We start from the raw sequence: 27,904 nt of genomic DNA, 5'->3' as shown, positions 1-27,904 counted from the left end.
CCCCCCCCCCCCCCCAGTATATCTATGTATATCGAACTACGTGCCGGCATCTATATTCATCCCCGCAAATAGAGTATATGTGTCAGGGTGTGCCGGCGGCGCAGAGTTTAGTTTGTACAATCTATTCGGATCTGAAATGTTAAGTCAGATTGTTGGTGTACCTATTCGAACACAATAATATTCCTTCGCCTGAGTCGCTCCGGATTTATTCCATCCCCATTCCCCTTCCCCGTATAATTCGTAGTAGTTTCTCCCGTCCAAAAATCACGATCTGCACCGCGGCACCCAGGGACGAATCTCCTCCGAAAAAAGACTCAGCCCTTATTTATATTTAGAAAGTTTAAACCCGTCTGTACGAGCCGCGAAAAAGGGATCTTTGCCGCTTCCACCCCCTCGTAACTCTATTTCACGGGACAATTCCTACGAATTTACCAAATCGCAACCTACTCCGCAAACCACTCGACGGACCGTCGCGTCGAAAAAACGCGCCTAATATCCGGCGGAATCAACTGCGAGGAACGTGTTCGCGCCGGGAAACTCGAACCAGGATTCAGTGGCGCCGTTAAAAAGGTGGAGAAATGGTCGAATATAATCGTCTGCTAATAACGCGCCACCGATGCGGTCGCCATTTTGAGACGCCGATCGCGAAACAAACGAAGATCGTCGTTGGTCGAAAACTAGGGGATCCGGCGGCCGTGTCGCGCGTATTCCGCGGACCAGTCGGAGCCGCACTATAACTCGGAGGGAATTTCGGCGAGCGCGGCGTCTCCCCGTGACGCGCGGAGTCACCCTCCGGGTCGGCGTCGGTGTCGTCGGCGTCTCCGCGCGCGCGGGGGGCGAGCGGGGGGCGAGTGGAAGCGGAAAGAGACGTGGGAGGCTGCCGAGCTGCACACGGGGCGAGGCCCGGGGTGGTTTCGTGTGAGCGCGGAACGCGCAGTGCCAACTGGTCAGCCGACCCGCGCACTCCGCGTTGCCTTTCGTCAGGGGTCTCCTTAAAAGCGTTCGGGAAGTTCGCCCGTGAGCGGAGAGAAAAAACCGCGCCGGAAAAAACGGCCGGAGAATTGGGACGCGAGGTACGAGAAGAAGAGAAAAAAAAAAAAAAATCGAGGAAAAAGGAAGGAGAAAACAAAAAGAAAAAAAAACAAAGAACGTCGAGTCGCGGCCCCCCGTCGTCGGGAGGGAAGATTCAGCCTCCGGATTTTCGCTTTCGTATTCTCGTCTGCGGCCCTGCGGTACGCCGGGGGACGCGCAACGGTAGCTGGCCGAGGAGATATGAGTGACCGAGTGCGAAGATCGAACTTCGAGGGAAACGAGATAAAGTAAAACAGAAAGAAAAAAAAAACAAAACGAAAAACAATCGGGCGGACCGTGACGAGAGCGAAGTTCACCGACGACCGCGTCGCCTCTGGTAATTCGTTGATTCTTTGTAACTCCGATTATAACGCGTGGCGGTGACGAGGAACGGGGTGAAATTTCAGTTTCGTTTCGGAGATGTGAAATACGAATTCGGCGGGCGAGAAAAATGGCAATTGTTCGAAAGTGGAAAGAGTCCACCGTGTTTCCGGCGATAATAAGTCGGAAAATTGACAATTTTTTTAATCCCTTTTTTTTTTACCCCCGGATTGTTCATTTTCACGGCGGATTAATAAAGAGGAAAAAAAAAAAAATTACTAGAATTTCGAGAATCAGATGTTTCGACTAGTTTTTGAAACTTCTGAGTATACCAAAAAATCGTATTCTTCACATTTTTCACCGAAATTTGGATGTTCTCTTTTTTTTTTATTTATTTTTTTTTTTTTTTAAAGGTTTGAAACTTATATCTTCTATCCTCAAGTACGTAAAAAATACTCTTAATTTGAGAGAAAAACATATTCGCAACACAAAAATTTTCAATTTTTCGGAATTTCTCATTTTACCGAAAATACGGTGGGCACCGAACAATGACCAGAAAAATAATTCGCGCGTGCGGCGCTGAACAATCGACAAAAGAAAAAAAAAAAAAAGAAAAAAACAAGAAACAAAAAAAGAACGATTTCGTTCGTTAGAGAGAAAAATTTAGGGCGACTAAGAAGGGCGTGTGAAAATCGGTGTACGCGACGCGTGTACACACATCGAGTGGACGTTTGACAAAACGTGCGGAGGTGTGAACGATAATTAGTGAGGAGCGTGAAAAATAACCGAGGCCGAAAAACCGTGCGCTAACGATAAAATGTAAAAAGTAAAAAGTAGCGGGAAGCATGTCCCGGGACTGTGTGTAGGGTACACGAGGAAAATAGAGCGGAGAGGTCCGAGGGAGAAAAAGTGGAAGGGCGAATTGCGAGGGCGCTAATAAGTCGTAAGTCAAGAGCGATGCCGCGATCAGATAAACCCGGGGCAGAAAATTCGGGAGTCTTGATAAAATTGCGCGATGAGGGGCGGCGATAAACGTCGCGACAGAGAAATCCCGCTCTCGCGAAAACATTCTCCGAGATTAAGTCGCGTTATGATATAGACGGTGTCGGCGGTTTTCGGGCTCGCGGTCTCAGAATTGCGAAAAAAAAAATTGAAAAATTATCTCCACCCGGTTTCAGAGTCTCGAGTACAATCGCGCATCGCGTTTATATATATATATAGAGTTCAAGTTATCGAAGTACGTAAGAATCAGCCGAAAACAAAAAAAAAAAAAAAAAGAAGTCCGAAATTTACCGAGCGCGACTATGTATGTATAGGGTGATGCGGGGCAAAACGGGATACCTGAGCAAAACTACGAAAAACCAAAAAAACAAAACAAATTCCAATCCAGAATGTTGTTTGAAGTCCTTTTCGATCACATTGAATGAATTTTTACAAAATTTTTATTGGGAAACCTCATTTGGCCCCGCGTTCCCCTGTAGTAATTTCGGACTTTTTTTTTCTTTTTTTTTTAAAAACAAAAAAAAAAACTGAACAAAATTCCCCGTAAAACCCCGTCGGTTTTCGCGATGCGCTTTTTTTCTTCACCTTTTCTTCGGTCTTGAAAAAAAAAAACTCAGAAAATCGAAAGGAGGATTCGCGATTCGCGAAGAATTGACAAAAACGGGAGAAGAAAGGGGAGGAAAAAAAGCGCGCCGAAGAACTCCCCCCGTTATTGTCGTTGCAGCGCGGCGGCACCGCGTTCGAAATAAATCTAAGGAAAAATATACCTATAAAGAATAGGCGGGCGAGAGCCGACCGCCGCGGGAAAGAAAAATAGAAACGATGAAACGAACGTTCGGTAGGGAGAAACTAGAAGAAACGCGAAAGAAAAAGGAAAAATCGGGAGGACGGACAAACAAAGGAGGGCTCGGAGCGAACACCCCAGAGGCATTACGTCATTTCTAGCTAAGAAAACGCGGGCAAAAGTGGAGGCGGAATTCGACGCGTCCCCCCCTTGGAGTCTAGGAAGACGTCCACCCCCCCCCCCCATCCCACCCGCCACCCCCCTCTAGACTCTTTTTCCCTCGCCTCCGGCAAAAGCGGTGCTCGCGGTTGACGGGAGGAAGGAGTCCGCGACAATCGACGGGACTTGATGTCCCCCCCAGGGCATTTCTGCGTACCTTGTATAATTTTACACGCTATTTAAAGCCATCGACAAATTTGTGACGGGGCTTTTTACACGCTCCGGAGGGGGAAAATTAACCGATAAGGAACTGCGCGAAATTAAGGGCGTACAGGAATAACCTATTCCTGTGGATGGGTATGTATGTACACGGTACAGGAATTTAAGGGAATTCGTATCGGGAGAACGATAACGGAAATATCGCTGCGCCATGAAGAATTGATTATGGACCGTATTCTAGGAACCGAATTACATCTCGTGGCCAAGGGTGTAATACAAGGTCGTGACCGCGCGTGAAGGTGGAAGCCGGGCGAATGTATTTTGTTTTTTTTCGTGTGTTTCTCGTGATTGTTTTTTTTTTTTTTCCAAAATCAGCACGAAGGCGAAGATTTTTTTCTCAACGTCGACGTTACTTCGCGTATCGCATGTTTTCGGAACATTTACAACCCTTCACCCTAATATTTGATTTGATTTGATTTTTTTTTTTTTTTTTGCAAATAATCAAAAAGGCGAAAACATTTTTTTCGCATCATCGACGTTTTTTCGGGTTTTGCAAGTTTTTCGATCAATTTGTACGATCGTGGGATAGAGAATGTAAAAAATACCAAATACGACCTTTTACCCCAATCTTTGAATCTCTTTTTCAGTTTCTTTTTTTAATTGATCACAAAGGCAAACTTCTTTTTTTTTATATCGACGTTTTTTAACGTCTCGCATTACAAATTTTTCGATTAATTCGCGACCATGAAATAAAAAACCTAAAAAAATAGCGGATATACGACCTTTTACTCTAATCTTCGATTTTCTTCTTTTTTTTTTTTGAAAATGATCAGAAAGACGAAAACATTTTTCTCGCATCATCGACGTTTTTTCGAGTTTTTTCAAAGTTTTCGATCAATTTATACGTCCGTGGGATAGAAAATGTAAAAAATGGCGGATATGAACTTTTACCCTAATCTTCGATTTCCTTTTTTTTTTTTGTTTTTTTTGTTTTTTTTGTTTTTTTTTTAAATGATCCAAAAGGCGAAAATATTTTTTTTCACGTTGACATTCTTTCGCGTTTCGCGTTATAAGTTTTTCGATTAATTTGCGACCGTGAAATAAAAAACTAAAAAAAATGGCGAATACGACCTTTTACCCTAATCTTCGATTTTCTTCTTTAGTTTCTTTTTTGAAACGATCAAATGGCGAAAATATCTTTTTCTCATCGCCTTCTTTTCGCGTTTCACAAGTTTTTGGATCGTTCGCACTTATGAAATAAAAAACAAACATACAAAAAAGGGCGGCTACAACCTTATATTTACCATCAGTCAGGCGACGTATTCTCCTTCCATCGTCAAGCATGACAATCCGAAATCGGATTTCATTGGAACTACCGAGAAGAAATTCACCGACGACGATCTGCAGATCGAGTCGTAAAAAGGGCGCTTACATAGACGTGCGACGGATTATTTTATCGCGCGTTCGGACAGCGAATATGACAGCGGGCACCGTGCACGAAAAAAAGCGCGAGAATTCGAGCGACGAAAAAAAAAAAGAAAAAAAAAGAAAGAAAAAAAGAAAAAAGGAACGCAAACGAACGAACATCGAGTAGCGTGTGAAAACTGGTGACAACCTGTTGTCGCGTCGCCTCCGGCATCGAAATAGCTGCGGCGTAGCCCTGAGGAGAGAGAGAAAGAGAAAGAAAAAACGAGAGAGGGAGGGAGAGAGAGAATTAGAGGAAGCGAACCGAAAACGCGTACGCGCGAAAGACGGGGATCGGGCATTGTCGGGAGAAATAGCGTCGGCGAATGTGCATGTCCCCCCGTACGAAATAGGGTGTAACGAGTAGACGACTCGATGGACCGCGCGCTAAATTCCCCGTTTTCCAAACTATCCGCGCAATGGGTCTTCCGGGTCCCGCGGCGAGCCGCCGTTACAGAGAAAAAGCATTTCGCGTCCTCCGAGTACACGTTCCCTGCGAGCACCCTCCCACCACCACCCCGCGGCGATTGGCGAATCGCCGGAGCTTTTATTCGACCCGCTTGAAGTTTCGCGTTCATCCGGGATTATTCTATAGTAATTCGGTGGGAAAAATCTTCCGGTTCTTCCGCTCTATTTAACTGCACCCGTGCAACGACGAGTGTCCGGGATTCTTTCATTCTTCGGAAGCTTGACTTTTGATTCGAGGCAGAAAAATTGCCAAAATTATTTAGCTGGTATATATGCGCCATTTGTTATGCTTTTTTATGAGCCGAAAAACTTGCGAAACGCGAAAAAACGTGTCAATGCGGAAAAAACCGTTTCGCCGTTTTTATCGTTTCAGAAAAAAAAAAAAAAAAAAGAAAATCGAAGATGGCGGTAAAAGGTCGTATATCCGCCATTTTTCATGTTTTTTATTTCACGGTCGTAAATTGATCCAAAAAATTGTAAAACGCCAAAAAAATTGTCGATGGGAAGAAAAATATTTTTTCCCCTCCGATCGCATATCTAAAGTCAAGGAAAAAAATCGATGATTAGGCTAAAAGGTCGTACCCGCTATTTTTTAGGTTTTCTATTTCACGGTTATGCAGACGCTCCAAAAACTAGCGAAAGTCAAAAAAAAAAAAAGGTCGCCGTGGAGAAAAAAAAATCTTGGTCAATTTTCGCTTTATATTTTCGAATAAAAAAAAATTCCGAAAAAACGGTGCAAGGTCGTCGAGATTCTTCAAAATAACGCCCTAGATGAGAGGGTGCGACCTCCGGTACACTTGCAACCTTCTATCGTTCAGTGTAGTCAAATTTTCAATTTCAGCGTTTCTCAACCTAATTATTGCACTTGGAGCGTAACGTAGACACGAAAGCAAAAAAAAATAAAATAAAATACACGCCCAGCTTCGACCTTCACAAGCGGTATACAAGGTCGTCAGGAGCCACGCGATGCGTCAAAAAACGGCGGAGCTTAATTTCGATGTAAATTTTCGAATGGCAAACGTCGTCGCGTTCGAAAATCTTCCAGCCAATAAGGCCGCGCCACCGTTCGGAATAGTTCGCCGACGTATTCGCCGACAATAATTCGACGAGTAACGCCGGTGCCCGAGGGTTAGTTTTACGGGGTGTCGAGGTCGGCGCGGTACGCGGATTGTTAAAAATTCGGGAGGTGCTTGATCCGAGAACAAGGGCGATAAAAAGTAGCTCTAAATACTGAATAAAACCACCTGTGAAACCGACTCGCCAAATATGTATGTATATACATAGCACAGTAGAATCCCGTTGAAATTCGTATACATATACACTCGAGTACATAAACCAGTTACGACGGGCGAAGAAATTCGGGGGGGGAAGGGGGAGGGGGGGAATAACAGACTTTCCCCCGGTGAAAAATATCAACCGGGGAAGACGCGGGAATATCATGGGGGGAATAATAAATTGGATTTGCGCGCGAAACGGCCGTGTGGATTTTCGCATTCGAAGGCCGTTAAAAAATATAAACGCTCGTCGTAATAAAGCGAAAAAAAATTTACTGCGGATAATAAAACGGGCGGAGATACGGAGGTGGGGAGGGGAGGGGAGGGGGGGGGGATATTACGCGATAACGATATAACCCGTAATAACTCCGGGAATTTGTATTACCCCGAGTTTTTTATAAATCGTCGAATTGCGCCGCGCGATCATTTCCGTGCGGGTACACGTACGTAAATTTTGTCGATATCTAGGCGAAAATAGGCGAGAGTTGATTGAGGGGAGCAATCTGTTTACAATTTTGGAAATGTCGTTTTTCTTTTTTTTTTTTATCTTTACATATTATCAGAGTAAGAAAAGTAAATAGGACGAATCGAAGTATTTTCGGAGTTATGATCGGATGCAGTTTTTAAAAAATCTCGAAACTATTTATAATCTCAAAAATTGTCGATCGATTTGGCTGACATTCGGAGTGGCTATTTTGTCTGTGACATTGTATCGGAAGGATAAACCTAAAAGAAAAAAAAAAACCAAAACATCGCACAGATAAAGTGAGTTTTTTGGGTGAAAATTTTGGAAAAAATGGTAAAAAATGCGAGTGACTTTGTTAAAAAATCCCACTCAATTTTCAATTTCGTAACTTTGTTTTTATAATTTTACAGGTCAGTTCTTCCGGTTGAGGTATGAAGTCGGTGAGCGAAAAAAAAATTATTCATCAGGTTTCAGATCTGTAGTTCAATATATTTATGGTCCTACGAATATATACCCCGTATGACGCGGCCATTTTGTTTTCGGACGAAAACAAAAAAATTATTCTTTTCACACATCGACGGGACGTGAGAAAATAATATCACAACTTATTGGAGCCAAAAGTGTTGCATTTTGGAACGCTCCCCCTGAAGTAAAAGTCACGTGACCAGAAGGGAAGAATCTCTAGTAAAAAATCGTTCTAAAAACCACGTAGAATTCAGAAAATTCCAACCAACCTAACCCTATACATAAGCGTTTATTGTCGTCGCGAATAACTGAGCAAGTTAACGACACTCTGCACGGAAACTTGTTACTCCTCCGCACTTTGATCAGCCATACCGTGTAATAACCTAATTAATAATTAATTATACTCCGAAACGAAACTCTGGGGGTAGTTGGGAGGGGGAGGGGGGGGGGGGGGGGGGGTGGAACCCGCGTTCCTGTTAGACGTAAACTTTCGGGTACCCGTGCAGCTATATTCACGGATATTATCGTCATAATAACGAATCCAACAATAGCGTTGATAATAATTGCGTACACCGAGGATAGGAATAAAAACGACGCGATAAAGGCGATGATAAAAATAACGCTGCTCAAAAATTATATATATTTCCAAATAAAAGCGGTGACGTTTCAGTTTCGGTCTGGTGCACATTCGAGAGTATTTTCCCCGTAATTTATTCAAGCCGATTTAGAAAGAAATTGTTGAATTTTCATTATTTTTCTTTTTTTTTTTCTTCTAATTCACAGCGAAGAGCGGAACGCGCGGGTTGGTTAGTCGATGAGAAATTCTTGAATAAATGAGGAGAAGAAAAACTAGGAGAAAAAAGTGAAGAACGGTCGGAGAGGAGAGCGATTACGGTCACGGGGGAAAGATAAAGGAATTTGAAGGAGTAAAAAAAAAAAAAGAAGAGAAAAAAGAGAGAGAGCCCCTCGTTCGTTCCGGCCGAGTGAAGAAAAAAAAAGAAAACGACAAAAGAGAAGAAAAGATGGATCGGATAAACGGAGGAATGAAATAGAGGAGATAAGGAACAAAAGGAGGAAGCTGACTAATTGAAGGTGCGAAAAAGAGAGCGTTTCCGGCTGAACGATGGCAGCGAAATTCACGGACACCACCTATCAGGGAGGTGGACCGCTCCAGGGTCGGCCTGCGTCGGGATTGAAAGAAGGATTTATCCAAGGATCGGTGAAAATGTTCGGGATAAGATACTCGCGTTAATTCCTCCGGACTACCCGGTGATTGATAAGGTATAATCGGGAGAGAAGTTGACCCGATCGGGACGGATAAGAAGAGGGAGAGAGAGAGGGAGGGAGAGAGAGAGGGGGAGAGGGATAAAGGGGGAGAGATACGACGTTGCGTCCTGATCGATTAGCGGAAACGATTTCTTCGTTAAAACAGACCGCGCCCCACCGCCGGGGCCAATTATAACAAAAACGAGAAGAGGAGCAGCTCCGCTCGTCGAAGGGAAGAAGTGAAGGAGGGAAAATAAAGAAAAAAGGATTGCCTGATTCTTCGCGCTCCGTTCTGCTCTGTTCTCTCTCTCTTTCTCTCCGTCGCTCTTTTCTCTATTTCCCCGTTTCTCTTTCTCTCGTTTCTTTTTTTCTTCTGTTTTTTTTTTTTCTTTTTTCTTTCATTCTCTTCAGCCGTCTCCCCGCGCCGAAGATCAAGGAGAGAGAAATGGCCGCTGGTAAGTGCGAGACAAACACTTAACGTTTTTCTACACGTCCGACAAAGGGTGACCGAGTCCCGACCACCCCGTGCATTTCGAGGGAGAGAGAAGGAAAAAAAGATAAAGAAAAGATACATAACGCCCTCTCGCTTTTTTTTTCATCTCTCTCCGTCCTAATCGTTATCGCCGCGATTTTTTACAATCACAGTTTTCCTCCCGAGGATCGAAAAAATCCCTTCACAGTCGGATATCCCAATCTCTCCGATCATCATTCAATCCGAAGATTCGCGATCCAAGTATTCGGTTCTGTTTCCCCCCCCCCCCCCCCCCCCCCCGTTCATCCGCCGCGGCGGGTCCGGGTTTTAGGTTAGGAGATTTGACACGATGTGCCCCATGCGTCAAATTGCGGTGGTGAGGCGACGCGAAATTAGGTTAGGCCGGACACGGTTTGTGGAATTTTAAATTCGCTCTGCGTTTGACTGCGTTGACATTCATTATGCCGAAAGCTGCACCGATAACCGCGTTAAATCGACTATCGATGGATTACGGGGAGGCCGATGCGTGGGGCGTTTCGCGCCAAATCTGCGAAATTTTCGATCCTCCGTTTCAAGCGCGACCTACGGGAAGCCTTCCGGTTCGATTTACCGCGAAACGCCCCATGTTCGGGTGCTGCCGAGAGAAAAGTAAGAGAGAGAGAGATAGAAAGAGGGGGAGAAGTAAGATAGGGAAAATAGAGCTGACATAATTACCGGCGTAGATAGTACGGTATAATTCATGCACCGGCTGCTATGTATTACACGATATACAGGGTTGTCGCGATATTCCTGTATGGGGCATTCCGTAACGAAATCACGAAATTTCGAGAATCATATTTTTTTTGTATTCAGCTGAATTTCTTACATGATTTCGCGTGTGTCGAAAGACGCCTACCTCTCAATTTTTGGCCCTTGATCTCCGAAAGTTTTTGAGATATGAATTTTTGAAAATTTCACAAAACTGACGGTGAGGCGAATTGGAAAAATTCATAACCCCTGATCGATTCGTCATATTCTAAAAGTTTCGGGAGTCATTTTTTTCCGCTTCGAATGTAGTTTCCGAAAAGAAATATTACAAGATCAAATTAGCATTTTTTCATTCTGTTTTTTTTCAACTTCAAAATCAAATTTTGAGTTCTCTCAGAGAGCGACATTTTTCATTTTCTTTAGACACTAGACGAGAAAACAAATTTTACAAGCATTTTGAAATGGGATTCGAATATCTTTGATTTTTCAACCCGCGTTTCCTCATTTTTGCTTTTTGTTAATTCCACGTTTTTTGCTGATTTTTGCCTATTTCGCAAAAATTTTAGTTCAACTAATTATAATTAATACCGATCTACAGCGCCAATCATCCAAGTTTTTTTTATTACAGAATGAATAAAAATATTGATTTTTTTGCGTTTAGAAGAAAAAAAAAAATAAAATAATGAGAATCGCGTCCTCTTTTCAAGTTATCGCGTAAGTTTCGCACGCTTAAGGTAGAGAGAGGGACGACGGATTACCGAAAGACGATTTAAGCCTGGCTATACTTATACGTAGGGTAACCTAACCTGACCTACACAGGGGTGAGGGACCCTCCTCCCCTTTGAGGCGTTTTCGCCGGCACACCAACCGCCACTTGTAGCTCGCCTCCCATTATTTGCACACCGTGCTCACCGCCGACGCCGACGCGACGCCCGGGGGTGTGGGTTTTAAAATACCCTCCGTTTTACCCGGATTATATCGTGACTCGGAAATCGAATGACGATGACGCCGGAATGAATGAGAGTAAAGAATCTCGACGTTTTCGCGACTCATCTCGATTACGTCCACGTTTGCTTTAAGGGGAACGAGTCGTACACGCGTTATGGAGTCGCGAATGTCGTTTGAGAAGGCTTGCCGTTGCTTTTTAACGAGTGGATATTCATTTCTCACCCCCCCCCCCCCCCCCCTCTCTCTCCGTTCGGCTTCTTCGCCAAAGCTGAACGAGATTAAAGGTAAACACCATGAGGAAGGGATCACAGGCGCTGAGCCGCTCGCGGAAAACACATCGCCGGAGGTGCACCCCGTGCATTTATCTCCATGCATACCGCGTGTCCCGGCGTTTACACCGGTATGTCCGGTCGCCTGACGTCGGGCGCCATCTTGCCTGTGGCGCCACGTTCGTTCGCGGACGTTAGTTGAACCGCGGAATGAGTTATCCTTGGATGTTTCAGTTGTCAGTTTTCGTAACCTTGAACGGTGGCCGCCATGTTTTAAACAAGTATTTCCTGGTGGCCATCTTGTACTGATTTACTCGGTCGCTTGAACCGCAGAATATGAAGGACTGATTATCCTTGGATGTTTCAGTTGTCAGTTTTCGTCCCCCGAGCGGTGGCCGCTATTTTTTGAACAAGTATTTCCTGCCGCGTGTTCCAAAAGATCGATCGATAAACATGTTTTTGGCGGCCATCTTGCGCTGATAAATTCGCCTGGTTGGAACACAGAATAAGGACTAGTCATCCTTGGATGTTTCAGTCGTCAGTTTTCGTCTGGCGCGTGTTCTGAAGCATCAATTGATGAACAAATTTTTGGCGGCCATCTTGTAGTGATCTAGTCGACCACAAGATGGCCGCCGCTCGCTAGAGGTCGCGAAAACTGGCGACAGCAAAAGCCCGATATTAGCCGGTTTTTGCGAAAATTGTAAAGAACGACGTGGATGATTTCTTTTCTCAGCTACCGAAAGGAGTCGACTCGTGTCGAAACGAAAGAAAGAAAAGAGATAAATTAAAAAACACGCGGTATACAGTCGATTCGCGTGAATTTTATAAAGCCGAATGCGTTCGCGGTATGAAAGGATGCGCATGAAACACCTCAAAGAACAGCGCGGGGTAGTTTCCTGGGAACCTGGGAATTCCTTTAACCTGGGCAAACTGTGTGCCGCGGGTGTTCCGAAGGTAGAAAATACGGGGAATAGGTGAAACGAGGCTATTCGCTACGGGGGATGTTGCAGCGCGGCAGGTGTACGTAAATACGTGTACGATGCGAAGGTGGTAGAGTGTATGCGGAACGAAGCTTCAGCCGATGCAAATTTATTCAGAATTCTTTGGAGTTCGCTACGTACCTACCTTACCTACTATTTTACAATTCTATTCACGTGGTAATATCGAATTCAGATTATGTTACGACGAAATTCGTATGTACGGGGTGTGTTACGTGTCGCCATTTTTAAGTTTCGGGTCAGTTATTGTTTGTTTTTTATATCTCGCAAAAAACTAGAAGCGAAACTTGTTCAGGCCGTTCGGAATATCCGAAGCGTAACGATCGTTCCCGAATGACGATCGCTTATTCCTTACGCAGAAAAATCGAATGTGCGTGAGCCTCCGCGAAAAAAATTTTCTCATAAGAATGCGGGTGTATACCCTTATGGATATAGAATGAAATGCAAATATTTAAATTCAACATGTTTTGGGAGCCCTCTCCAAAGATCAGCTCGAAAAAAAAATTTTCAGGGGTAGTTCAAGATTTTTTGAAATTTTCCGAAATCGTCAAAAATCGATTTTCTTTTTTTTTTTTTTTAATATTTTTATCGTCACTCTGTTATATTCTAGGTTGAAAATGACGGAGATTCCGATAATTCTCAGTCAATATTTTGGATTTCAAAATTCGCTCCAAATTTTTTCAACTCACTTCAAGTAAAAAACTGAAAATCTTTACGAGCGACCATTAAATCCAAGTATTGACATACCTTCAATTTTTGTCTCGAAGTTGATATACCAAAGACTAGAAATAAATCACGAAATACTTGATAAAATTGAGAACAATTTTTGAAAATTGAATTTTCCTTAATATTAACGTTCAAAAGTCGCTCGAAAACATTTTTGAGTAAAACTATAAATACTTTGAAAATTGAAAAAATTCGGAACGACTTTTACAAATCAAAATATCGACGCTAAATTCTCGGAACCTCCGTCATTTCCAACCTAGGATACAATAGATCGACGAGAAAAAAAATTGAAAAAAAAAAAGAAAACAATTTTTAACGATTTTGGAAATTTTTTAGAATCTCGAGTTACCGCCAAAAAATTTGTTTTCCGAACTGATCTTCGGAACGGACTTTCAAAACACGCGCCACCAATATACTCTCATAGGAGGCGCAAAAAACAAAAGAAATAATTAGCCGTTTCTTTTGTTTCTTTTCTTCACGCCACCCTGAGTTATACAATATTCAGAGCTACGAAGCTTACGTCTGAATATCGCGCTTCGCTTTCGCCTATTTACGCGTGCGTTCGAAGCTCGCTGATATTTCCTCTATAAATATTTATATCGAGAGTAAGCAATGTCAGGGGGTGTTTTAATGCCAACGGGATCTGACGCTATCCGGTGAACGTCACGTACGATAAGTATCGCATATCTAGACGGATACACGTGTAGTAGGTTGAAACCTCAAAGTCTGTCGCGGAGTACGTTGGAAACGCGATAAGATTTCATCGAGATTCTCGAGCGAATGTAGAGCGCGGGATGTTCGTCGGGATCGTGGACGTGACGCCGCCACGCGAAGAAGCGATAAAAAAAAAAACTGACGAAGCAAAAAATAAGTCAGCATTTCAATTTATAACAAATGCGGAAATTCAAAAATGAGGCAAATCGTTCCCTTTCTTCGTTCAACTCTTGACTAAAATTTTTTCAAAATTGAGATCATTAGCTAGAAATACTGTAAAGAGTTCTTCCGTAACGTCATAATCCAATCTCACCCATCGATATCGCCAACAGAAATTTTTCAGAAGACTCGTAGATTTTCTCGTATCTACATGAATCGCACGCGATATGCCCAAAAATGAAGTGTCTACTCTAATGTTTGGTCGATTATTGAAATTTTCCAAGTTTCTTACTATACTGGCAGTTTTTAAATAAACCAATGAACTGCTGTTAGCTATGATAATTCCATTGTTTTTCAGTCCTACGATTTTTCTCATAATATGTGTTTTTCTTGTTTTCTGTGAAATCGAATTTTTGCAGTTACGTGGTTAACACGGAAAGGGGACAAAATGTAACGCGCTTGAGATTCGGAACTTATTTGTTCTGTTTTGTTGTTTTTTTTTTTTTTTGTCTGGGGAAAATAATTTCATATACCGTGTAATATTCGTAGGCGGATATAAGCCGTGTGGACCAAAAAACTTGTACGTGCCAGAAAGTTGTAATTCGCTTTTCACGGAATCTCCGGAGCAGCGTGGCTGTCAAAGCTTCAAGTGCCAGAGCTGCTGCAGTTCGAGGATTTTCAAGAAAATCTCCTGCATATATATATATATATATATATATATATATATATATATATATACCTGTAGAAATGTAAAAAGTGGAACGCGCGAACGGTAAAATTTAGATGCGGCGAAATGAAGTTTGAGAAAAAAAGGAAAGCTAACAATTAACGAGTAGGTATAAATAAAAAATGAAAGAAGGAGAAAGAAAGAAAGACGAGGGAAAAAGAAAAACAAAAAAAACGTCGCACGCCCTGAAACGCCCTGCCTACTTTTTCGATCTCGGTACAGGCGTACTGCACGTTGAAAATATTCTTCCGCGATAAAATTATTTGTGATTGAAAGGAAGAGATAGAAAAAGAAAAGAAAAAAAAAAACTCGCTACTCTGCAGCCTTTGAATATATTCGAATAGACGACAGGTTCGTGAAAAGATATACGAGGAATTGGTATAGGTATAAAAGGTTTTTCTTTCATTTATGTTTTTTTCCTCCTTTTCCGAAATTGTGGTAAAGTGCTTCTTCGAATAATTTAAAATTCGATGTTACACGTGGCGGTTGGGTGAAAAAAATCTCGAGGGGCATCGATCGAAGACACGTTAATAAGCGAAGAAAAAAAATAAAGAAAGTGGATTCTAAAAATCGGTATATAGGTTTAAAGAAGAAAAAAAAAACACTCAACTTTCGCAATAGAGACGAGGGGTTTCACGTTCGATATTTTTCATTGAAAATTACACGACGAATTAACAATCTTCTAATAATTAGAAGAAAAAAAACTCTTCGGCCACGCCCTCATCCTTTTGCGCTCGTTAAAAAACTCCCCACCCTACACGGTGACAGTCCTCTGCGACGGACGGTCTTTAATGCAGAGGTCAAAAGTCATCACGTTCGACCCAAAGGTCGTATACTTAAATTTTAACCCCGTTCCCAACGCACGCGCTCACCCCCCCCCCCCCCCCTCCCAATTTCTTGCGATAAAAATATTCGATTTTCTCTCCGACTTATTTTTCACATAAAAAAGCAGCGAGTCTCGTCATTTCGTGACATATAGATTTTAAAATTGAGAGAGAGAAAGGAAATAGTATGATACCATATCCGTAAAAGCTGAGCTTTTTTCTTTTTCTTTGTTCTACCTATTTACCTCGATATAACGATCACGTGGGGCAAGACCAGCCAATGACAATACAGAAAAAGTAAGTTCGAGGCATCTTAGGGGCACTTTAGAAATATAACAAAACAATAAAAAATAGGAGTGGGGTGAGGGGGGGGGGGGGGGGGGGGGCAAAAAGGCGCGCTTCAAATCCAATTAACGACTTTTCCACAACCGGTTCTCGTGCGCGATTCCTTTCAAGGGGATGGAATTCTTTTTTCTCCTCTCCCTCTTTACTCCCTCCGTATTATTCTATCCCGTTTCGCGTTCTATTCATCGTATTATTTCGTTTCCGCGATGAGCCCGCCTCGCGCGTGCGCTTTTTTATAGATGAAAAGCTTCCCCTCGATCCTTCCGCTGCAGCAACCGCAAACTGTACATGCATAATTAACAGGCACAGATAACGGGACAATAACGCCGCTGAGAAATAATTTCCATTCTACCCGCCCCATAAATTCCATGAAATTGGATCACAAGAGGCGGAATTACGGGCTCCCGATGATCATGCATTATACGCGAATCAAAAATTTTTTTCAAAACTCTGTATCGGACTGGGCCGAAAAATCGATTTTTGTTTTCTTTTTCCAACGGTTATACCATCGAAAATGTTATTCGGCGTGACAAAAAAACATTGTTCTGAAAATTTTTGATTTTTTCTCATTGAGAGGGTTTTTCACTTGTGTCTTTTTCAAACCATCGAGATTGGGGATTTTTTTTTTTTTTTTTGGAGCAAATTGAATGTTCTGAAAAAAGGCTTTGTTCGTTAGTTGTCGCCAACGCAATCGCGCATTGAACATTGAAGTATTTTGCTAATTTTGTTTTTTGACTTTGGATTTTTGTAACTGACACTAATAACAATATCTAAATAAACGAAATACATGGTCTTGGAGGAAATTTGACGCGCTACAAGAAAGGTCTCTCAACATTTTTCACTAAATTCACTCTTTTAAGAGTTGTTCGATGTTGAAGTTTTTACCCTTGAGCGAGCGGCGGCCATGTTTTGAACAAGTAGATCGGTACAAGATGGCCGCCAAGGCTACGTTTATTAATCGATGTTTTGAAAAACGCGCCAGAAAATACACGGTCAAAACATGGCGACCACCGTTCAAGGTTCTAGTAGTTTTTTACCGTCAGAATTAGCACATTCATTCATTTGAATATTGTTAAAATAGGAAAAAAAAAAACGGTCGACTTTTTTGGCCCAGTCTGGTCTGTATACCTGTACAATGTGTTGGAAAACGTTGGCACGATTTTCAGTCAATTCGTGATACACGAGAAAAGATAAAAACTTCTTTTCTTTTGTTTTACCGAACGAACGAACGGTTTTGGGAATATTTGACTTTGATTTTATCGCATTTCCAGGTTCGGCGGTCGCTATGATCGGGGCTAACCTGAGGTTTGGCATCGGAGCCTCAGGTAACGTTACCTCAAATGCGACAAAAGTCTTTCAATGTCATCCAGGAGGAATTACGGAAGCGACAGTTATATTTAGCCTCGGAGCCCTCGGAATGGGCGCGAATGTTATTCTCATGGCTTTAATATTGGCCAAACGTCATCTGAGAAGGTATAAGTACACCAGACCTCGTAACGACGATTCTCTCGACACTCGTACAGTATATCGATGAAAAAATGAACAAATGCCTTCGCGTCGACGCTAAATTATCCGTTTTCTTTTGTTTTCTTCGTCATTGTTTGGAAGTAGGAGCTGCTGTATTGAGAAATTGAAAAATTCAAATTTTTATATTACAAACTTTTTGTCCGTCAAACTACCCTATTTTTTATGTACTTCGGGATAAAAAATACTTTCGAACTTTTGAAAGATGAGAACATCAAAATTTCGGTGAAAAATGTGAAAAATACGATTTTTTATAGTATCTAAAATTTGCAAGAACTATTTAAAATATATTTCTCATCGATCCGCTGTGAAAATGAACAATTTGGATATTTTAAAAAAGGATTCAAAAAATTGTTAATTTTTTCGATTTTTTACCATCGAAAACAGGGTGGACCTCACTTCCGAACAATTGCCTTATTTTCTTCCTTTTTTTTTCGTCGCAGCATTACTTCATTATCCCGCAAATCGTTCGTTGAACAAAGACGATTGAAAATTCAAAATTTTTTCAAAATTTTTCAAACTGTTATTATTCCACAACGCGAAGGCATTGTTGTATAATATAAACATATATCGTGTGCGTTTGTTACATAAAATTTTATATATAATAACACTTTATTATTTCTAGGCAGAATATAGATAACAAAAAAAAAAAAACCAAAAAAACAAAAGTGAAAGTATAGAAAACCAAGCCAAAGTTCAAATTTTATATAAAGTCAAAGAGTTGTTTTGCAATGGGACGAGAAAAACAAATCAAATATGAAAAACCCGAAATAAAAATATAAACATAAATTAATGTAAATAAATATGATAACAAAAATATATATATAAGTATATATATATAGGCGAGAAGAACGGAGAGATTTCAACGTTACGCCGATCACAGCTATATGTATCGTTGAAACGAATAAAACAGGAAACAGCTAGAAAAAAAAAAATATTGCGAAGAAAAAAAAAACAGTCGAAGTCATAAAGTTGAAATAGTCAAGTCTACGATAAAAATAATACATTCTATTCGTTGCAATAAGTTGAAAGAGAAAAAAAAAAAAAATAGAAAAAATAGAAAGAAAGAGAGAAAAAAAAAGATCCGTTAAACTGGTAAATGCTTAAAAGAATCGTAATATATTTTATGTAAACAACAAAACTCTAAATAAATATCTTTGGTTCTTCTTTTCATTTGATTTTCTTCCATCTATATTTCTGTTTGTCCACCTTTTCTTTTCTGTGTATAAGAATATCACAGCATGCGGTCTCGACCCTTGGCTTGGTAGAATTTGTTCAGTTCAGCGATTCGCACAAAGTAAAAATACAAATATTACGCCATCATGATTTCAAATTCGATCGTAAAAACGTTAAGTACTCGAAAATCCGAAACAGTCCACGTCCGACGAAGTGCTTCGTCGATGTACGACGCACTTTATCGGACTAGTTGATTTTTTTCTGGAGATACATTCGTAACGTGATCAGTTCGATGAAAGATAAACGCAGTGGAGAGTTTAAAATCATGATGTCATACGAACGGAATGTCGGCTTTGTTTTTCGTAATTTGTACGCGTTTGATAGAATTGAATATTACCTGTACCGTAATTATACACCTGGAAGCCCGTTTCGCGAGAGAGCTTGTTTTGAAAATTTTTTTTGGAGCGAAACGAGAAAAAACAAAACGCAAAGAAAAAAAACAACAACACGTTTAAAAAATGGTAATTCGCATAACCTGTAAATAACATTCGTCTCTCTCACTACACACATCTTATTCGTATCCGTAGTTTAATTGCCACGTATTAATTAAATGTTGAGAGTCGTATAGAATTGATAATTTTTATTACTCTATATCGTTGATTAGCCTTGAAATTTGAAATGCAACAGTCTTTTGTCCTCGTTGATTATTATCGTATCATATGAACGATTCCCGTTACGTTGAGCAGTAACAACTACATAACCTGAAATTTGAGATCCTGCACCGTAGAATACTAGGAGGTATACATAATTTCCCCGATAAATTTCACGAGATGCTCATCAATTATTCGAACGCCGATCGAACCGAGGGGGTGGAGGTAAAATAGTGGGAACTAAAATGAGCGAAGGAGAACGGCGGGCGATAATAAAAAATGAAAATTCAACAACCGATCGATCGGGGCCGGCGGGATGAACGGAACCGACGATAAAACTTTATCCTATCGCCGCTCTCCGTTCGAACGGCGGGGGTACAATTCCACTCGGATACACTTTGACTTTGGTAGACTTTTCGAAAGAGAGAAACAAATTCTAGAAGAACGACACGAGGAGGGATGGATGGGGGGGGGGGTCGAAGAATTCTTTGAACTTCAACGAAATATTTGAGTTGCAGATGGTCTCAGGGGTTGCTATTCCACCAGGCCATGGTGGACTGCGCTAGGGCAGCCATTTTATTACCACTCGGATTGAGCATATTGAATTGTCAACCCGTTAACAAATGTTCGCTCGTTGAAACCGCATTTTTATTACTGGTTACCGTCTCCACGGTCAATATGCTAACCACCGTTTTAAACGATAGTCCGGTTTTCCCGGAGAGCGACGAGGAGGCGGACCTCACCGCACCCCTGCTCATGGACTCGCCGCAGGTAAATTGCAATTTGGAAAATTTAAAAAACTAAAAAGATAACAGGAAAATATCGATCGAACTCGAGGCAATATTTTCTTTCGAAATTGCGCATTTTGTAGGTTCATTTTTAGAATTTGATTATTATTATTTGATCAGTATTTTCGGAAGCCATAATTTATTGAATTGTTTTTCTTAGTTTCCACGTTTTGAGTTTCATTTTCGAAAAAAAACAAAAGATTTCATAAACATGTGAATAATTTCTCCTTTTGAAAAGAACTGCTAGTTCACAAGAGAGAACACATCTCTCTTATTTCGAATATCAAGAAAATATTCTATATTTTTTTCGTCCAAAAATACGAGACAAGACATCAAAAGATTCTGGATTTCGAAATCGTCTTCTTTCATGATTTCTTTGGTGCGCAGCAACGGGACCTGATCAGATTTTACGTTTTCATCCTCGTCACACGGGAAGGATCTTCGATGACCTCCGTTAAAAAAAAAAAGAAAATGAGAACGCGCACGTGATTCAAAAAATAATCTATTCGACGAAAAAGAACGTTTTCGGTTCGTCTATCCAGTTTCAAAATAAGTATAGTCGGAGGCTCATACGGCAGAGTTTTCAAAAGGAGTCCATAGTAATCCTCCGTATAATTTTCATCGCCCTGGACATCTGGACCTTCGAATCTTACGGCAGAAACATTTTTCGAATCTGATTAGGACCGGGTGAATAACTCCGTGAACGCATTTCGCCTATACGTTAGCGTTCGCTTTCGTATTTCGGTAAACAACGGGAGTACAGCGAGCATTTAGCCCGAAACATGCGGACGAGCGTTGAACCGGCGTTGCCATTAGCCTAAAAGCGACGACCCAGCCGAACGTGAAACACGCTGCGAGGAACAAGATGCCGCGGCGTAAGGGTTGAAATTGACTCCGTAACACCGCGTGTTGAATACCGCTACGAAACGTCCAATTATGCTAGTGTTTCCAACCGCGCCGAGTCGTAGACCGTTCCCAACTACTACTTTCCACTTTCCAGTCACCCGGCTGACCCCCGGGGTCACATTTTGCGGGACCACTTGACCGACAATGGCCTCCAAAGATTGTGGAAAGGTCGAAGGGGTCGAGGCACACCGCGTGGAAATCACGAAATTCGAAATGGCCGACGTTGTCGTTGAGAAAAAAGAAAAAAGATACCGGGGGACAAATCGGTCGATGAAAATCGGAGGAAAATTTTACGGGAGTTCGAAGATGCGGAAAGTAAAATTAGGACGCGCACGAAAAAAAGAGTGGATTGCTAAAAACCGCTAAAAATGGATTAGAAATTGCGAAAAATTGCAATGAGGCAAACTAGAAAAAGAATTTCTTAATCTAGATAGGATTTACATACTTCGAATAACCGACTTCGGATTTGGATTCAGCGTATCGAAATACATGAGAAAAATACTTGATCTGGATCAAGAAATTTCGTTTGTCGTTTACATAATTTCAATTTTTCACGATTTCTCAGCCATTTTTGTCGGTTTTTGCAATTTATTCTAATTTTGGGGGCTCAACAAGCCATATAATCTCCATATTCGGATTCAGCGCATCGAAATACATGAGGACCATATACTTGATCCAGATAAAGAAGTTGTGTTTTTCGTTTACATATAATTGCAATTTTTTTGCGATTTTCAGCCATTTTTGTCGGTTTTTTGCAATCCACTCGAAATTTTCGGGGTGCGCGTACCGAACCGTCCGCAAATCCGAATTCGAGATCGAGCCTAGTCGAATGTACTTTTTTTCTTTTTTTTGCGCGCCGGAGGGATCCGAATAAATTTTCTAACCAAAAACTGACAAACATGAGCCGCCGTTATACGCGTGCGGTTGATTCAAAGTTTGGTCAGAATTGGAGCGGCCACTCGACGATGAAAAACAAACATTTACAGAGCGGTTTGTTGGGCTAAAATCCAAGGGTTAGGTATACACGCCTTGTTTGGCGTGTATACCCACGTGCGCCCACGACTAATGTGAATCTATTATGTAAAAGAAATATTATTCCGCAGTGCGTGTTGTTCGGAACGTTCATGATATGGTTCGCGAGCATAACGATAAACCTTGGACCAACATTTTTGAGCGGCGCCCTGGCAGCGAACACGGAAACTGGACACAACGCTCCGAGTTGTCCGTTGGTCCACGGGCCCTTCCGTCATTATATACTCAACGTTTTATGGATCGTGATAAACGTGATATGCGTCCTGCTCACCCTTTTCCACCTGAGGAAACTTCACAGAGATCTGACCAAGGCGAACGTCGAAGCGGTGAGTAAATCGGACGTCTGTTTTTTTTTTGTTTTTTTTTTTTTCCCTCTTCCAGAAACGTCGTCAAACGCGCACCGGTTTCCCCTTCGTTTTTTTTACGAGCACCCTCGAATTTGACCGAGTTTGGAGGAGGCTCGGATAAAATTCGATGACGATTTTTCTTCGAGGGAACTCTTTCGCGAATTCGGCGGTGCTCCGGGGGGTCCGCGCGAATGTTTTCAATTTTTCAGCATTCAATTTTTTTTTTTCAGGTTCGCGTCGCCGGACTGGTTACAACTTTGGTTAGCGTGACGGGAGGACACGGAGGTTCGAACGGTCCGATCGACAACAATGGAACGAACGCGAGGAACGGAACGACGCCAAAAGTTAGTTGGTGAAAATCGGTTACAGAACATGGAGATTTCAATGCTCCCTCCGTGCTCCGTGCTAAAATGAGGCGGGAGGGGGAAAAAATATCCGTTCACATCACCTCGCGAGGGTCTTTTTTTTTTTTCTTTTTTTTTTCAAAAAATATTCGGGCGCAAAGCTCATCGCTTCCAATACACGCGGAATTCAAAATTGAGGATCTGTTTTTCACCGTCCATCGCTATGAGTCGCAACGGAATTTCGCAAAATCGAATATTGCATTTGGGCTATACTTACGATTAGGTTCCACCTCCGATTCGTTTCAAACTTGGTAGAAATCTTGTTTATGGGTCCCTGAGTGATGTATCTATAGGTTTTTGTTTTTGGTGGCAATAGAAAAAAAATATAAAAAACTTTTTTAGGTCAATTTTTTAGCTATGTTTTTTAGCTATTTTTTTAGGTCAATTTTTTGGCTATTTTCCATTCATTAACATTTAGCTATTTTTGGAGTTATTTTTTTTAGGTCAATTTTTTGGCTATTTTTTATTAAACAATACGAACAAATTTAAACAAATTTTGCAACTTCTAAAAATAATTTAAACAATTAAAGCGAGCGATCTCGAATTCTTTTTTTTTTTCACAGCATTCGATGCTACTTCATTGTAATTGTTTCGATATTATGAAACAAAACATAGAAAAAAAAACATTCAATCCGCGCCAAAAAAGACACATGTAACCTTTTTTCCAACGGTGCAAATAATGTGTCTTCAAATCTTGAAGCGAATCGGAGGTGGGAGCTAATCGGAAGTATAGCCCGAATTTCCTTTTTGCCAAACATGTAACCGATCTACGTGTTTCTAACGTGGAACAGCGAGGTGGCGCCATAGAGGAGCACCGTAGGATGAGGAATTACCTTCGTCGGATGGAACGGGAAGGAGTTCAGAGGGTGAAAATGTTCCTGGTGATAACAGCGGCGTACGTGATATTCTGGGGGCCGCTATTCTTCGTCACTCTGGTCCACCATCCGGTGATCGGAAACCCGACGGGATACGAGGTAAATCGAGCGAAAAGTGTATACTACGTGGCACATACGTGTACGTACGTAAGTGCGGCGAAATTTTATCTTCTGGAAATTTGCGCCGGGGGGGGAGGGGGGGGGGGGGGGGGGGACAGAGACGCGAAGGAATATCCGTTTGCTTTGTGCGCTCCGCAGGTGACTCTCCACATCGCCTACGTTCACGCCTTCGTCAACCCCGCGTTATTCCTGGCCCTGCACCGCGGTCTGCGACAAGGGATGTCCGACGTCTGCTGCGGATGCTGCGAAGGATTGGCCAGATGGATATTGGGATCGACGATAAACAGCCCGGTGCAATCGGTACAACCCCCGAGCTACGAGCCGCCCCTCCATTTGCCCTCCCCGCCGGATCCCCCCCTCCCCCTGTCCGCGAACTCCTGCGACCTCACCGACGTCGCTCATTTGAAGCCGCCTCTGCCTCCCGTTGCCAAACACTTGCTCATGGTGGGTTGCAACCTTTTTCGAGCGATTCTCGCGCCTGCGACCCGCGGTGGGCAGAATCACGTCGACCGAAAACCTGGCCAATAATAATGATGTTCTTCTTCAAGGTCGTTTCAAGGTCAAACCTGCGTCAAAAGTATCGGCTTTCCATTTGAAAATTGACCCCACTCGATTAATTTCGATCAAAAACAATCTACTCACACGTTTCACCAACGAGGGAGTTTGGTGGGGGGACTTTGAAACGCATTTTTTACTTTTTTTGATTTTGTCCTTTTACTTTTTCTGGTTTATTTACACACATCTTTTTTTCGCTTCTTATTTAGATTTTTACTTCCGTTAACTGTTTCTTGTTTTGCAAAAGTTAATTTTCTTCGGTTAATCTTTTACTTCAGATTCCACTAATTTTTTGCTACTTTGAGATATATCGGACATTCGACTCTATTATACTTTTATTGTACTTGGCGCGTCGAAGACAGTAGCCACGAATTTCGGAGCGAGTTTCGATATGAGAATTTTGGAAATGTGGCGAACAAAATGAGCAAGTCCGAAAAATCACAATTTTTTTTCAATTGAGATTTATCAAAAATTGCGCAACTATCCGCGAGGTTTCGCAGCGCGAATTCAACGTTCAGGTCGTAGAAGAGGAAAGTCCTGAAAAAGATGGCGCGCGAGGGGCACGGAGCAATTCGAAGAAGAATCGAAAACAAAACTAAAAGTACAATTTTCGGTAACAATTCAACACTACAAACGAACGTGTAATTTTTCATGATCGCTGTGTAGTCAATTCACTTTTTTCCACTCATTTTGCTTCACTGAAAAAGACGATCAGACTCAACGAATAGCAATAAACATAAACATTGAGCAATTTCATAATAAAATCAACGTTCATTCAAACGATTAAACAAAGAACATCTATTCTCTGCACGTTGGTTACATCCTTAAAAAACGAATGCGGAATTTTCCGTACTTATATTGGTAAAAAAAACTGCTAATTTCGCGTACCTATCCATAGGTGACATCGAGTACAGGTAATTTGGATTTTTGGCCCGGTTTTCGATCGACGGATATAATTTCTATCTAATCGTTTCACTTCGTTCAGGATGACCTGATCGCCGCGCCTCCGGACCCGTGGAATTTACCACCCAGACCTAAGAGTACGTCGAGCCTCTATCAGGCGGAACTATCACGGAGGCCCAGTCTGCTTTTACCACCCCCACCTGACCTGAGCGACTTGTCTCCGATGAGTCCAACCAGCAGCGATCTACCGAGCGAATGAATCCCGAGTGAAAATCGCAACGGGAACCTTCAAGGAACCGGGGTCGAAAGGACGAAGATATTTATACCGCGAATTAAACGTAGACAGAAAAGGATTAAAACTTTTTTTTTTTTTTTTTTTCCAAACTTACTATGCAAAGAATTTGGATCCATGGCCGATTTTGGCTAGTCGAAAATATCCGTTACTGTCTGCAGAAATCATAACTTCAAATGTGCCAAAAATACGATTTATAAAGGCCCGAAGGTGAACCAATATAATTTCTAGAGAATAAATAAGTATAAGAGTATCGACGGTGGGGAGAAATCGGAACAAATGAATGGCGAATGGGACGACGTCTGCTATATTCGTCGAGGCTGCCTGCAGATATAGAATTAATGAAAATGGCGGAGCCGGAAGACGATAAAGAATAAATAGCTGGTCCAGCAGCCGATATAATTACAACCGTCGTAATTGGCGGGGCGATAACCGACGATTATAGTAATTACAAATTGACGGTTAATTGCTAGGTATATATATATAACCCCATACGCATAAACTTCAAAATCATCCGATGTACGTAAAGCAATATGGTGAAATTATTAGTTAAACTATATACATACTAAAAATCCGATAAGGTATCATTGATCCTGCAGTACAGACTGACCTTTACACTAACGATATCCTATCGATTCGATTCATCTACGGTATTGAGCGAAAACATTTTTACAATCCGAAATATACACCGTTGAGAAACGACGCATTTTTTAGATCCGATAATCGTCAATTTATAACGATTGCCGAGATGAATAATAAAACTTAAGCTGTACCCTCATCGGCGCACTCGAATATCCGATGCGTTGATTATCAAGTGTTGCATATTATCGTCGTACTCTAAAATTGTGTGAAATACCTCCGCTGTATCTTCCTAGCGACGTACGCTCGTCATTTTTACATGAAATTCGCATGTTCTAAATGTATCCAGTGTCTGTGATCGCTTGTCCATATTTTAAGCTACTTCCCAAGCTATCGTGTCTATCGTCTACTCAATTATGGTCAATGATTCCAACTGTCACAGATGCGGATGGGTAGTGGAAAACAAAAACTAAAAAAAAAAAGTAATAACAAAGAACACGGATAGCAGTCTCTTTAGCAAGAACCAAATAAATAGCAGTGCACTTATAGTTAGAAAAAAATATAAACTAGCTTGTCCATAGAACTTAGAAATTAAGTGGTAATCGGTGGATTGCAATTTTTTTTAGCAAGCCGAGAGCAATCATTGCCTAATATTGGTATTAAAAATATTTTTTAACCTCTAATCAGCTCCTATTATATCGAGGCGACGAATCAGAGACGAGATTTGTTTGACAACGAGACGGACCGACATTCGTATTGAGTCTAAACAACAAAGGATCGAAAAATTGCGATTACTTATGATACACTGGGATTTTTTAACGGTTTTCCAAAATGGCATGGAACTTCGTCAGAAATAACAAAGGTGCGTCTGGTCGTGTCACATTTTCTCCGTTTCGAGTTTTAATTCGAAAAATTGCTTCGCGAAAGTCGGAATATCGAAAGTAGGAGGAGGTTAGTTCCCTTTAACGGTCGTTTTTTGGGATGAAATCGACCGATGATCGGTAACGGGGATGCAAAAAAAAGTGCATCGGTACAAAGGTATCATGCTAACGATAAGTATAAATTCGGTAACTTGACGAACCTCCTCATAACTGGTGCCAAACTCAAGGTCGCGCGACGTAATCGTAACACTTTATCGTAAAAATAAAAAATGAATCGCACACTTTGCTTGCCCTTGAAATTCGGTCTTCGTAAAAAATGAAATGTCTCGATCAATGACCTTCGCGTTATCACGTACCTAACGTATTTATACGATGAATTACGAGTACACCTGAAATCCGTTTTTCATGTAGTTGTACCTTCGGCAAGTTTCGAGAGAAAAAAATTCATTGTTGTCAAAAATTAGGGAGGAATTTCCGATACGCGACGAAGGGAAACTTTATTTTCGAACAATTATTCCCCCGTGCTGCAGATTTTTATGGCGAAAATAAAAGCTGAGCTTTTGCTCCGAAAGTTGAATTAGTTTTTTGGGGGGGAAAAAAAAAAGGTTTCCTCGTAATCAAAACTCTGACGCATTTACGAGAGTATAGTTAGAATCGAAATAATCAATCATTGATTTAGACTCAGGTGTACGAAAAAATATGGTCCATAAGTACAAGTGTGAGTAAAAACACCGAATTCGAGTGTGATTTCAATGGAAAATTCGGAGAAAAAAACAATTTTCTCTTTTCCATTCGAATGAGAGTAGCGACTTTACATACATGTCAATTCTAATTAATCCAAAGAATAGGAATGAATATTACAAAAATAGAAATAATAAATGAATAAGTATAATCAAAAAAAAGAAAAACCAATAAATGTATAAATAAATTGTGCCTGATAAAAATAATACTGAAAGCTATAATAAAGAAACGACAAATGAAAAT

General features: G+C 41.4%; 2 protein-coding genes across 8 annotated transcripts in view; one reads left to right on the top strand and one right to left on the bottom strand.

Moving 5' to 3' along the window:
• The window catches only part of LOC105690913 (midasin), a 72,264-nt gene that overhangs the window by 36,340 nt on the left and 8,020 nt on the right, over positions 1-27,904 (bottom strand). The window lies entirely within an intron of this gene.
• LOC110117452 lies at positions 825-27,758 on the top strand. 7 transcript variants are annotated; one of them, XM_048658780.1, is made up of 10 exons: positions 825-1,408; positions 8,477-8,974; positions 9,371-9,414; positions 17,160-17,361; positions 19,757-20,009; positions 22,036-22,290; positions 22,542-22,655; positions 23,507-23,689; positions 23,849-24,010; positions 25,251-27,758. In XM_048658780.1, the coding sequence occupies exons 3-10, from the start codon at positions 9,405-9,407 to the stop codon at positions 25,425-25,427; spliced, it is 1,356 nt and encodes a 451-aa protein (XP_048514737.1). In that variant the 5' UTR covers positions 825-1,408; positions 8,477-8,974; positions 9,371-9,404; the 3' UTR covers positions 25,428-27,758. The 7 variants fall into 7 exon arrangements, with proteins under 7 accessions (XP_048514737.1, XP_048514736.1, XP_048514733.1 ...); XM_048658776.1 differs by having other exon boundaries at positions 826-1,408; positions 23,849-24,154; XM_048658777.1 differs by lacking the exon at positions 825-1,408 and adding an exon at positions 6,156-6,756 and having other exon boundaries at positions 23,849-24,154.

Source organism: Athalia rosae, chromosome 7, assembly GCF_917208135.1.
Source record: "Athalia rosae chromosome 7, iyAthRosa1.1, whole genome shotgun sequence".
Lineage (NCBI taxonomy): Eukaryota > Metazoa > Arthropoda > Insecta > Hymenoptera > Athaliidae > Athalia > Athalia rosae.
Note: the sequence above shows the minus strand (reverse complement) of the source record. Positions and strands in the feature narration are given on the sequence as shown.

Excerpts from the sequence above, each read along its gene's own strand:
- LOC110117452 (XM_048658776.1), top strand. Across the intron at positions 23,690-23,848 it reads GAAACCCGACGGGATACGAG|GTGACTCTCCACATCGCCTA; the intron begins GTAAATCGAGCG and ends TGCGCTCCGCAG. Across the intron at positions 24,155-25,250 it reads TTGCCAAACACTTGCTCATG|GATGACCTGATCGCCGCGCC; the intron begins GTGGGTTGCAAC and ends CACTTCGTTCAG.